This window comes from Dipteris shenzhenensis, chromosome 5 (assembly GCF_047967505.1).
Source record: "Dipteris shenzhenensis isolate YYH24624 ecotype China chromosome 5, Dip_SZ_1.0, whole genome shotgun sequence".
Lineage (NCBI taxonomy): Eukaryota > Viridiplantae > Streptophyta > Polypodiopsida > Gleicheniales > Dipteridaceae > Dipteris > Dipteris shenzhenensis.
The window spans coordinates 43,269,440-43,283,365 of NC_141600.1; the positions used below are offsets into that span (position 1 = coordinate 43,269,440).

Genomic DNA, 13,926 nt, shown 5'->3' on the forward strand with positions numbered 1-13,926 from the left:
TGATGAGCTGCTCTCTGAAGTCTTCGACTTGTGTCAAACAGGCATCCATGCAAAGAGCTGCCTGTTCAAATAAGCAACTCTGGTCTCAATGCAAAGAGCTGGCTGCCCAAGTATCTGACTACTGGCTGCAAATGTCAGACAAAAAATGACAGAAAATGTGGAAGTGTCAATGCCAAGATGGCTGCTCAAACACTAAGCAAAATGCATAAGATGTTCTCAAAACGACCTGCAAGAAAATATCTGCCCAATCAAAGGACCCCCCTGCAAATAGCTGTCCTGCAAATGGCCAGCCCAAAACAAAGGGAAAATGTAGCTGAATCTGTTCCAAATGATGGCTGAATGCCACAAATTTCAAAGGACAAATGGCCCAAATCAAAGAGCAAATGCAAATGGAATCCAAATTTAGATGTGTCAAGCAAAGAATGCTGCAAATATCAGCACATCTGGCAAAAGCTCCAAATTTGGAGAGGGCAATTATGCCCAAAAGAGGGCAAAGTGGTAAAAGTCCCAAAATGAGCTATAATTTTGCAAATGTGACCAAATTTGCTGCAATTTCTTGCCAATGTCATTGAAAAAATACCAAAGCAACCAAATGTCACTGCTATTTAGGCAAATGTTACAAAATAACCTGCAAATCTGAAAATATCCTGCAATCTGTCAGCACTAGATCCAAAATCCCCAATGTTAGAGTTGAAATGGGAGTAAAAAATATGGCAAATACTTCAAAAGCCCCAAACTGTGACCAAAAGGAGCAAGTGTCACTGCAAAATCTGCAAATGTGACACAAAAGCCCCAATTTCTAGAGCAAAATCGCCTCAATGTCATTGTAATGTGTGCAAATGTGACATAAACGAGGGGGAAAAGCTTCAAATCCTATTGTACCAGGCAGTCGTATGGAGTCTTGGTAGCGTCGCACACGTGTGCGTCTAGGTCCGTACAGATTTACGAGCAAAAAAAATCTCAGTCGAAATGGTGCGGGACAGGGTCGTTTGTATGCGGGTAGCTCAAAAATTTTGAGAAATGTCAAAATCGAACCTCAAACCAAAATAAAAAAGCCGTTGGGTTTTTCCACTCCAAACAAGTTTCTGGCGACAAAATGAGGCACAAGACTGAACTGGAGCAAAATGGCAGGTAGGAGCAATGGGAGGGTGAGTAATTAGCACGAGGGGAGGCAGGTAGGAACAAGAGAACCTGGCTTTGGTACCACTGTTGGGTGTGGGAAGCAATGGAATGAGAGTGGAGTGCAAGGGAGCAAACAACAAGCTGAAGGAACATGAAGTACTTGCAAATGGATAATGAGAACGTACAAAGGGGAGGCCTATATGGCCCTGAAGTCAATCATATGGTTGACCAGTGAAGTCAACCCAAGGGTTGACCGAGTCTTAAGACTAGCCTACAAGGCCATACTAGGTCTAAGTGGTAACAGAGTTACTGTGCAGTTTCGAAAGTTCTCATATGAAAATGGGGTTCAAATGATTTGAAACATTTAAGACCAAGTTATAAACATTTATAAAAAGGTTTTTTGTAATAAAGAGATTTTAAGGACCCAGAAATGATGAATTTAGCCTAATCTGCTAATGCACAACTAAAGACATGACAATGCACAATATATTCATTGCTAGAGCATTGTGACGTGTAATATCATCAAAGATTCAATATCATTGGCAAATTGCAACTAATAGCTTTATACTTCATTAACAAAAATGAAAAAGATTTGTGACATAAATCTCAATTCAAGCTAGGAGGGAGCTGATTAAAAAAATAAAACAGAGGATATAGCAAAGTTTCAAACTCAAAGTAAAGGTGAAATAGATGAAGAGCTCAATCCTCTTCATCTACGTATTTTGAAATAGGTGTCGAGCAATGTGCGTGACTTCGCAAAAGGAAAAACGATCGAGATGTACATGAAACTTGTAGTTCAGGGCATTGAAACTTTCATCAACTTCAAAACACGAGGTTTCAGAAATAAAAATTTTTCTAGGTTTCAGCTTGGCTGGAACGTGTTTCATGATAACTATACTATGATTCTGAATCATACCCTAGGCTTCATATTTTAGCCCTTATCAGCTAGATAGAGAGGCTGATATGTGGACAGCAGCGTCGTTTGCCAAACATCCCCAAATCAGGGCTGAATGGTGACATGGCATGTTGCATGATGACATGGCATGTATGGTATAAATCTGCCACAAATAATGTGGAAATAACCATGTGGCAAAGGGCAGCTGGCGTGGGAAACAGCCACGTGTTTGGGTGGCAGACGTAGGGACAAAAATGCCATGTGGCGATTGGCTGCTGATGGTCAGCTCCTAATGTGGCAGGTCGGCTGATCCCCTTGCCAGGTTGGATGTTGGGTATTCATAAGCGTCCATTGAAAGCATAAAGAGCCATTAATAGTACATAAAAAATCATCTCTTGTCAACAACTAGAGGGATCGCTCAACATAGCTCCAAGAGCTCAAAATATTTTAAGGATTAAAATACCCTAATCCAAAATTAGTAAAATAAATTAGCCCCATTCCTCGTTATTGAACGCATCATCTGTACTTAAGATGCCAATTTTGTTACTAATTCCAACACAATTACGCTTGTATACAGACATCAAAATACACAATACCTCCAATCGCAATAACACCAGTCACACTATAGACATGAGTATTAATATGGAATCACCCACAATACCAACCATCTAGTCTAGCAAAACATAGGTTGAGTTAGGTGTCTCCAATTAAACCATGCAAAGCATCGACTAGGACCCTTGCCTCATCTTGTGCGGTCATATGGAATACTTTGCTATAGTCAACATGACTATAATTCAATATCCTGAGCAATTGATGTAAGAAATATAATTTCATAAGACATAATGAATCATCCAAATTCAAACTTATGAAAAGGTCACTAAATTGCTATTAGTTTTATTATCCTATACTAGTAAGATTTACGATACAACATCAATTTATTGATCTTGTTAATTGGGTATAACATTGTTGTGGTCAATTTTCTCAACATCTTTGCTTTTTTATTCTAGTATGACATTGAGAAAAGTCATAAATACAATGCCTAAAATTTTAAGTCTTTTCTTATAATGTGAGTAGCAATAAATGAAATACATTAATCTATGGCCAGTAGAAAAAATATATGTACATCATTGTCTAATCACACTTCAAAGTTTTGGATTGCTCCTGTTATTAACTCAGTGCTCTGGTATCTAGGAATGATCCCGCATGTATTTTCTTTTGCAGCTAAAAATTACTATCTAGCATAACCGTATTTTAAGTATTCTTTGATGTTTTATCAACAATATTCATATATACAATGTCACAAAGAAGTTTATCAAATCTATATTCTTGTCTAATATTGATATTTCCCCCCTCTTGCTTAGCTAGAATGTTATCAAGTGTTTATAGGATTTTTCCTCTTTAATTTTGTGAAAGAATTTGTCAAAGCATAGCATATGTTTTGAGCAATATCATGTAAACAATTGGGAACTATCTTGTTGGCATTTACTCAAACTAATGGTACACAAAAGTATTTCTTTTTAGAACTACCAAATAGTATAATCACAATATGGTCTTTGAAAGATATATAATGTGATCATATATATTTTCTTAAATGCAAAATATTTGCATGAATTGCAACCTCTAAAGTCATCAACCCTTTAATTCATTGTTTTCTCATGCTTAGCTAGCCTCATGGACAATCATGTATTCAAGTTTTGAGATTTTATCCTGCTCAATCAAGTTTTGGCAAAGCTTTATAATTTTAATATCCTAGATTCACCTAGATAATCCTATATAGGCTATCATCTCTTGATCTATCAGTCTTCTTTTGCTAAAATAGATTAGCATTGTCCTAAACTTATACGGCATATCTCCTAAATTAATTCTTTTACTTATTTGATATAGAAAACAGACAAAACATAGAGGAAGTGAAGAATACGTATCTTCTTGGTCGTGAAGACGTCCCCAGGGTGCTTGCTTCAAACCATATAGGCTTTGCGTAACTGACACACCTTATTTTCAGATCTTTTGATTTCAGAACCAAGAGGCTGAGAGACATAGACCTCCTCTTGCAAATCTCCGTGAAGCAGCGTGGCTTTGATGTCTAGCTGTTGCACTTGCCAATGAACATGGGCTGCTATGCCAATGACACACCTGATGGTTGTAATGCGTGACGTGAATGCAGAAGTTTTCTCAAAATCAATTCCTTGTTGTTGAGCGTAGCGTTTTGTAACAAGTTGATCCTTGTAGCGGCCAACTCGGCCATCGGCCTTCCTTTTGAGTTTCTATAACCACTTAATGCCTAGTGCACACTTGCCTTTAGGCAAGTCACACAACTCCCAAGTGCTAGCTAGATGTTCTAGGCAATGATACTAGCAACCATCTCCTAGATGTTCTCTGGCAGAGGCTTAGGTCTCTACTAGGAGAGTGAGACTGAATCTAACTCAGATTTCATAGCATCCATCCGATCATTGCTCTCAAAAGCATCTTTGTAACACAGTGGGTGTTCATTGCATGCTGCAGCGCCTCATAGGGAGTGATTGTCTTCAAAGCCTTTGTGGGAGCCCGATTCAAAACATAGTTGGCACACATGAGGCCTTCAAGCCAAAACCTGTGGGGCATCTACCCATCTCCATAAGAGTGCAATTCTTGCGCTCAGCTTTACCATTTTGCTGAGGTGTAAGCCTCACTGTAAGCTGATGCCTGATGCCTTTCTCCTTCAAAAATGCCTCAAACTCATGAGACATATACTCCCCCCCTCTATCTGTGCGAAGTGTGTGTACCTTGAGTCCTGTCTCATTCTCAATCATAGCCACAAAGTGTTTGAAATACATAAACACTTCTGATTTTTCGACCATAGACCCAAGTGTAATTGGTGAAGTCATCTATGAATGTAACATAATAGAGATAACCACCAAAAGCAGGCGTCCTCATGGGACCGCAGACATCACTGTGAATGAGCTGTAATTTGCGTGTAGCTCTCATTGCACCATCCTTCTTGAAAGGAAATCTATGCATCTTGCCAAGGATATCTTGCCAAGGATGCAACCCTCACATGCATGAGGAGGAGGTGACTCCAAAGGAGGCAATGCATCAACCATAGCATGCTTCTGAAGTGTCATTAAGCTGCCATAGCTCATGTGCCCATAACCAAGATAGGACTCAGGAAGAGAATTCAGAGTGGTGGTAATCATCTCTGTATCTGGAATAACTTCATCAATATTCAGCAATTGCTTCCTCAAATCCTGAAGCTTTGTGAGGTGAGTATTCATGGAATCTCAGAATCTGGCCTTGCTTCATCTCCATTGACATAATCCCAAAGATGTGTGCCAACCAAGATGTTGCGAACCATAAAACGCCACAAGGAGTAGTTGGTGCCATCCAACTTATCCTCCTATGTGAGGACTCCAAACACCTCATTGGGGTTGTTCTGAGCCATTTTTGCCCGATAAACTAAAAAATACAGCAAACTGAACAAGTAAAATCCCTTCCTGGGATGCAAAATGCAAAAGTAAAATCTGCCCATAGTGACAAATATTGTCATAGCCTATCAAAGGCTCGAAATGCACCACAATGCTCTGCTAATTGCGCAAAAATCTTTAAAAAGTGGCAAAAGTTTGCAAATTGACTCACTCTGAGTCCAAAATTGCTTGCAAACTACCAAAATGCTCTTTCAACTGCAAAATTGCAAACCAAAATACAAAAGCCCCAATTTCTTGTGGGAAATTGCATTAAAAAGAGGGCAAATAGACTGAAAGCCCCAAATGTTGCAAAATTTGCACTCTGTCTGCAAAAGCCCCAATTTCTCTGCCAAAATTGCAAGAAAAACCACAAAGCCCCAAATTCTGGTGTGGATCTTGCAAACTAATTGCAATGTCTGCAAAGAATAAAATGCCCAAAATGCACTCCCAGAATGCAAGCCAAACAATGGCCTACCTGTAAGAATGCCTTCCAAAGATCACCTGCAAGAATGCTTGCAAGAATGGAACCTGCACAGAAGGCATGTACGGAATCCGTACAATTTTCCTACAGGCCTTCTGTGCAGGTTCCATTCTTGAAGGTGATCTTTGGAAGGTATTTTTACAGGTAGCACAGTTGTACGGAAATCCGTACACAGTACGAACAGAATGGCATAGGAGCTGTACGGACATACGGCGCAGATATGGAACTGTATGGACAAAAGTTGCGTCGCACGTGCGGGAGGTTGGGTACGAAATAGTACGGAATGGCCACGTGAGCCTGCAGTACGGTACGGATGTACGGAACATTACGACTGACCATACTATTGTACGGATGAGCGGCGCGCTTGGTGCGGCGCTTAGTACGACGTTGTACGATGAGCTAATGGCGGCGCTTGGTACAGCAGAACAGTACGTTGTATGGATGAATAGTCCATATGTTGTACGGATGGGAGCTGCACGCGTGGAAGCTGTACGGACGGGTGCTAGCTGAGAGCAGGGAGCTAGGAGCAAATCTGGGAGGTGGAAGCAGGTCTGATACCAAATGAAGGAAATGAGCAGACGACTGAATGGGAGCAAGAGAGTGAGAGCTGAACGTAAGTTTGCAATAGAAGAAGTGAACAAAGTACAAGAGAGAGAAGGTTTTGTCTAAGTGACAAAACCTTTCCCTATTCACTAGCTGTAGTTAGTGAACTAACTGTGGTTGGGGGAAAAAACCTCTAATTGAGGAAAAAGTGCCCCCCCCCCGGGAAAGGCGATGCCGCTCATGAATCTTCGAAGGTCAATAACCCACTTATTGGCATTACATTGGTCACTGCCTAGAATATATCAATAATTCTAATAGCAAAGACATCTGACTTGGATTTCAATGGGTAAACCGAAGGATGCATGTTGAAGTCATCCACAAAGATAACATATTAAGGATAGCCACAAATAGACGTTGCCGAAATGGGCCACATACATCACTGTGAACCAACACTCCCATCTTTAGGGTAAGAAGACCAATGGGTTTTCCTAAGTAGGCATCCCTCACAAACATGGTTGGGCAACACATGCAGCTTGGGAAGATCAACACCCACATTTTGTGAATGCAATCTTAACCAGGCTGCCATACTTCAAATGCCCACATCGCTCATGCCACGAACGAGTATCTGCAACCATAGAATCCTCTACTACAAGTGATGGAGTGTCTGTCTCTTTGTCACTGTGAATGTCCCCATGATAACAACGGTATTACCGTTTCCGAAATCATAGACCGCACAATGGTAATCATAAAAGATAACTCCATATCCAGATGTAGCAATGGTTGAAATGGACTTGAGATTCTTCTTGATCCCTGGAACATACAAAACATCTTGTATCACTTGATGTTGCAGTAAGCTTAATGTGGCCAATGCGCTTAACGCCATAAGATGCATTATTTTCACAAGTCACACGCCCCCTTTGGAAGAGCTTGCAAGAAGTGATATGCCTAGAAGCACAACTATCAAAATACCATGCATTGAATACATCTAAAAGTGCCATGCAAGAATCATGAATGGAAGGTTTATATGCATGTGTAGCTACCAAGGCCCAATCATGATGAGCAGAATTGGATGATTCATCCTTCTCATGAGAAGAGGAAGCATCATTGTGTAGGGCTAGACTGCTCTTCTTCTCCGATTCTATGCCCTTTTGGCATTCAAAGATATCATGACCTGGTTTCCGGCAATAATCTCTTCTTTTTCTTTTTTTCTGATTCTTCTTGCTCATGAGAAGAGAAAGCATCATTTTAGGGCTAGATTGCTTCTTCTTCTTCTCCGATTCTATGCACTTTCGGCATTTAGAGGTATAATGACCTGGTTTCCTGCAATATTTGCAGCTCGTCTTTTTCTTTTTTGTATTATTGTTTGCATCCGCAAGTACTACTACAATTGTGCTTGGGTTTACCAATAACCTTTATAATACATTTTAATTTGTTTAATACAAGGAAGTTATGTTATAATAATATGAAGGATTTTTAAACTTTAGACATTGTGTACAACTTTTGTATGTACAAATAAGGCAAGTGTAGCTTAATTTGAACATCAAATTATCTTCACCATCTCCATTTCTCATTATGTGCCAATTGTGGTAGTAACATTTAATTGATGAATCATCACACCAACTAATCCCAACACAATTACGCTTGATATACAAGCTTCAAAATACACAAGACGTCACACTAGCAACATTAGTATGAACATGGAATTACCCACAATACCAAGCATCTAGGTTGGCAAAACACATGTTTAGTTTGGCATCCCCAACTTAACTACACAAAGCATTCACTAGAACCCGTGCCGTGGCCGATGTGGCTATAGTCAACAAGACTATAATAATGACATCAATAACGATTAGGCTTTGAACTTTGAGCATAGCCATAGTAAGGCCTAGAAATGGCTGCTAATGATTGATATTAAAGCTAGCATGGATGAGGTCTTTAGGCGTTGGGAATATATACTTTACAAGATATTGCTACTTAGGGTTCCATCCTTGGCAAATAGAGTTTGGAACTTGCTATAGCCACATCTTGCTTATAAATATTAAACATGACCGACGCTTGGTTAAGTAGTGTCCCTTTCCAGGAGGTTGACGTTTCCATGTTGTGCATCATTACAAACACATGCATTGGACTCGAGAATGCAAACAATTTAATGCCCTATCGACAATTTAGCAATTTGGTGGTGAGATGGATAGCATAGCGATGGTGGCTTTCCAAAGTGGATGCAACAAAAGACTAACTCTCCTTTTTCATTGTATCCTGATGGTACAATCTAGGTGATGCAAAGACCGTAGTACACGTAGTGTCAAGTAAGCCTTAGCAGTGAAAATCTTGACCCACCCTTTGATTGTGAAACCGAGATAACTATTGGCTGCTACTTCGCCTGCTCTCAGCTTGAACTGCACTTTTTCTATTCTGTTCTATTTTTGTTTGTTCTCTATAGCTATGAGCTCGGTAATATAGGGCTGTATCTGACTGCTTTGTTTTTATGCTGATTGTAGCTGGAATCTGCTCTTCATTCAGCAGAGTATGCTCAAGCAAGTCTTCGGCGTGAGCATGAGAGTTCCCGAGCAACCCTCTGCAGCGATGAGGAATTTAAATCTTTGCAGGCTCAGGTATACCCTTTAATGATAATTTACATTTTATTGATCAAAAGTCTCAATACATTAATTTGAGGATGCTACTTGGCAGGTCAGAGAGATCAATTTACTGCGTGAAAGTAATACACAGTTAAGGCTAGAAAACAAGCGGAATTTTGAGGAGTGTCAGGTATTAGTCTATTGCACTTTTCAATGACTCTATACGTGTTTTAAGGCTACATGTGAGGTTGTTTTATTTTGTTTAAAGTTCTTCACATTATTAAAGTGCATGGTCATAAAGTATTTACTCACATCAGGCATTCAAGGCAAGTTTTAAAACAGAAGTGTCTGCAGGAACGTTTGGAATTTGAACTGTTTGGGGAAGTAGTTAAAGCTTTTGATGGTCAACCAAGTGATACATTTCTCTGAAATGCCTTGAAAAGGGACGTTGACCTAATCTATGAAGTTCTATATTGATGGCATTTTGTGTAAACTTTATACTGTGGAGAAGAAAAAGACAGTCATTTTTCAAGGTGCGAGTAACCAAGCTGCAGGCAGGGATGATGCAGAACATGGTTGGGGAAGCGTACAACTCATCTGGCTGAAATGACAGATTGTGTTGCTCTCCTGCGTTTGTGGTTGTATCATGCATTTCACATGCATTTAGTTCTAGGGTGAAACCTTGGTCATAAATTACTGCAAAACACACTCTAAAGCTCTCCCTCACTCCCTCTCTCTACAGATACACTAGGGACCAGGACAAAGCGCCGGGCTGGATTACCCTGAATGTTTTTATTCATGAGAGAGAATTGGAGTACACAGTTCAGCGTAGAGCTCCTTCTCTAAAAATCCAAAGCGTGAATCAATCTTTACAAGAGCTTCATTGCAAATGGCAACATGCCACTTGTCTAAAATCTAGACTAAGTCCTATTACATGCCTCTGAGGGCAATTTCTGGGATCTTCGTAGCACTTGGTCATGCGGGTGGCCTCCGAAATGCTTGCTACGCTCCAAATTGCTTGGGTCTTTAGCTCTCATAGTACCTGCAACAATTAATTAAGGCGTACCACCATGGCATCCATTAATAGTTAGCGCTTTGCATGCAAAAATAATAAACTGTCGAGTAATCCTAGTCACGGTGGGCATCCCCACTGAACACATGTGCACACACATTTATTATCTAGTTAAGCAGAGTCAACACTATTGATCATAATTAAGGGGCTTTGACCAAGGGTTGAGGTGCCTTAATTATAGTCAAGTCTCTCCAACTGAAGTTGGCACAACTCTCCAACCGCAGTTGGCACATCTTGGTTAACCGCAGTTAACCTTCTTGGTATAAACCAAGTCTTCTTGACCTAAATCAGGCTTACTTGACCGAAGTCAAGTATCTTTGACTGTTGTCAATTCTTTGACCAATAGAAGAACTCTTTTGACCATAATTAACCTAGATGGAAAATTCTTTAATTATGATCAAATAAATGGTAAACTGTACTTTGACTTAGGATATTTACATTGTGGTGACATCCCCTCGGCCAAGTGGATGGATGAAGACATGTTGTCCTATAATTCTTGAATTTTACAAGGTACTTGTAAAATTCCTTGCCCTGAGGGTCTTTGCGTACAGTATGGTACACAATCTGCTCTTGCTGAAGGACCTCCTCAAGCTTATTCACTTCTGGTGGATCCTCTGATATTGCCTCTGTAGGCTCTGGCCCCTGAAATTTCTTTAGAAGACTCACATGGAATGCATTGTGAATCCTCCAATGCTCTGGCAATGCTAACCTGTATGCAACCTCCTTTATTCTTTATGTAACCTTGAAAGGGCCATAGTATTTGGGGGATAACTTTGCATACACTTTCTGTTTGCCTTTAAACTTGCGGAGCCTAGCTTTCTCGAACTTTAAAAGTACCCAATCCCGTTCTTTGAGATCTAACTGTCTCGTATGCTTATCTGCAGCTCTTTTATGCTACTCTTGAGACCTTTCAATTGCTGTCCGGACTTGGTAATAAGCTGTTTGGAGGTCTCTCACAAACTGATCAGTTGCAAATATTTTGTCCTTGGTCCTCAGGATAGGTGGTAGAATCACCTTCTCATAGATGACCTCAAAGGGGGCTTTCCTTGTAGAGTTGTGTATTGTATTATTGTAAGCAAACTCTACCAATGGTAGGTATTTTTCCCAGTCTAAACCTTGGTCACCCACGTAGCATTTCAGCATATCCAATGCTGTAGAATTTGCCACTTCACTTTGACCATCTATCTGGGGATGGAAAGAAGAAGAAAAATTCAAATTCGTCTCCATATTATCAAATAAAGCTCTCCAGAATAGACTGGTCATTCTGGGATCTCGATCACTAACAATGGACTTGGGCATACCATGGTGCTTAAAGATCTGTGCCATGAAAAGCTAAGCCATATGATCTGCCTTTATGGTTTTACGAACCGGAATGAAATGGGCTTGCTTGCTGAATCTATCAATGATAGTCCAAATCCCATCATTCCCTGACTTTGATCTTGGCAAATAAAAAATGAAGTCTATTGTAATACTTTCCCACGGTGCATGAGGCACGGGAAGAGGCATAAGTAGGCCAGGTGCCTTCTGTCTATCATACTTTACTTTCTGACACGTAAGGCATTCAGTAACAAACTGATGTATATCTTTTCGCATCCCTAGCTAGAAGAAATCCCTCTCTAGTGCTAGAGTTGTTGCTGTAATTCCTCTATGTCCAGCATAGGGAGGTGCATGGCATTCTTCTAAAATCTTTTTCCTCATCTCCTGGGTGATGCATAGGCAGTCATCTTTCATTAAATACCCATCTTTGAGGGAATAGTGATTGGTGGACTGTCCCTCTTGCATTTGCTGTAAAATCTCACCAAAATCTGCATCATTAGCATATTGCTCCCTCATGCCTTCCAGGTACTAATGATAAGCAATAGTCACATTGTTGACCTGGGGTCTTCAGGACAAGGCATCTGCCACTCTGTTTCGAACTCGTGGAGTATGGACAATCTGAAAATGATACATTGAGAGCATATTTGCCCATTTCATATGCTTCTCGGAGAGGTTTGTCTGAGTTAGAAAATATCTCAGATTTTGGAGATCTGTTTTAATAGTAAAATCTGCACCCAAAAGATAATGCTTCCATTATTCACAGCATGAACTACAACCAACAATTCTTTTTCATAGATTTTCAAATATCTCTCAGCATCACGCAATCTTCGGCTTTCGTATGCTACTACATGTCCATTCTGATGTAATGCAGCCCCAACACACTCTCCACAGGCATTGCAATCAACATCAAAAGGTTGATAAAGATCCGGGATTACAAGGATAGGCTCTGTAGTCAACTTCTCCGTGAGTGTATTGAATGCTTTCTTCTGTGACATTCCCCATGTGAAGGTTGCATTTTTCTTAGTAAGGTCATGTAGTGGAGCTGCGATATCAACAAAATGCCTGATGAATCTCTTGTAATAGGAGCAGAGTCACCAAAAACTACGGACCTCATGCACAGTTTTCAGCTCAGGCCATTCTTGGATGGCTTGGATCTTTGCAGGATCCATCTGTATTCCATTCTTGGTTATTATGTGTCCCAGATAATGGATCTCTTCCAAAAAGAATTTACTTTTCTCGCTATTGGCAAACGCTGATGATTTCCAAGTTCTTGAAACACCAAAGCAAGATGTTCCCTGTGCTCTTCTTCTGTATTTAAGAAGACTAGGATATCATCAAAGAAAGTACCTGTGAAGTACCTGTGCTTTCGGAAGATGCGATCCATCGTTCTATTGAATGTGGTTGGAGCATTTGTCAACCCAAAAGGCATCACTAAGTATTCATACAACCCAAATGTAGTGCAAAAAGCTGTCTTATGCACATCTTGTGGTTGTATTCTGACTTGATGATAACCACTCTTCAAGTCTATCCTGCTGAAAAGTGTTGCCCCTCTGAGCTGGTCAAGCACAACATCTATGCGTGGTATCGGAAATCTATTTTTGATGGTCATCTTATTCAATGCACGGTGATCAATGCACATTCGAAAAGAACCATCTTTCTTTTGGACTAAAAGTACTAGTGAGCAAAAAGGAGATGAGCTGGGCCGAATCAACCCTTTGGACAGCAAGTCCTGCACCTGAGCCATGATCTCCTTGAAGGTACGGAACGAAGAAAGAGAGAGTGCAGGTACGTAACGAGTCAATAGATCAATAGTCACGTCAAACTTTAGATAGATGATAACACACAAGTACAAAGTACTTGTACGTAGACCTAGGACTAAGTGTCCTAGGTGTCACATAGGACTAAGTGTCCTATGTGGCCTAAAAGGCACTAACACTATAAGTGCCTACACTTATGCCTACAAGGCACATACCATGGCCTATAGGGCATCACTAGAACCACCAGAAGATGGCCTACAAACCCCCCTCCATGGGATGGGCTGAAGTACTCTGGAAACGTCTCTGAATACCTGGTAGTTTCTGGTCATGGTGGCTCATGTTCATCCAAAAGGATATAGCCACCTATGAATGTACAAGGAATGTCAGATCATGTAACAAAGGGAACCAAGTGTAAAGCTTGTCGGAAGACTTCGAACTTGGGACGAGGAAGTGCCTTTGTAAACATATCTGCGATGTTGTCCTCTGTGGGAAGATAGGACAACTCTATGTCTCCTGCTGACAACCGCTCTCGAACATAATGATAGTGAACTTCAATATGCTTGGTACGTGCATGAAACACTGGGTTACGCGCAATGGCCAAAGCACTCTGGCTGTCAGTGTAGACAATAGTGGAGGATGTTTGGCAAATACCAAGATCTGTAAGTAACTGTCGGAGCCAAACACACTCTACTGTAGCGGTGAAAGATGCCTTGTACTCAGCCT

General features: G+C 40.6%; 1 protein-coding gene across 4 annotated transcripts in view; it reads left to right on the forward strand.

The window, feature by feature from the left end:
* The window catches only part of LOC147902058 (nuclear-pore anchor-like), a 194,651-nt gene that overhangs the window by 143,178 nt on the left and 37,547 nt on the right, over nucleotides 1-13,926 (forward strand). For all 4 annotated transcript variants that reach the window (XR_015540999.1, XM_087374650.1, XM_087374651.1 and 1 more), the window contains exons 37-38: nucleotides 8,980-9,093; nucleotides 9,170-9,247. Coding sequence is in view for 3 of the 4 variants with exons in the window: in XM_087374650.1 (XP_087230776.1) it covers nucleotides 8,980-9,093; nucleotides 9,170-9,247 (192 nt within the window). In the remaining variant the exon portion in view is untranslated. The remainder of the gene's footprint in view (nucleotides 1-8,979; nucleotides 9,094-9,169; nucleotides 9,248-13,926) is intronic.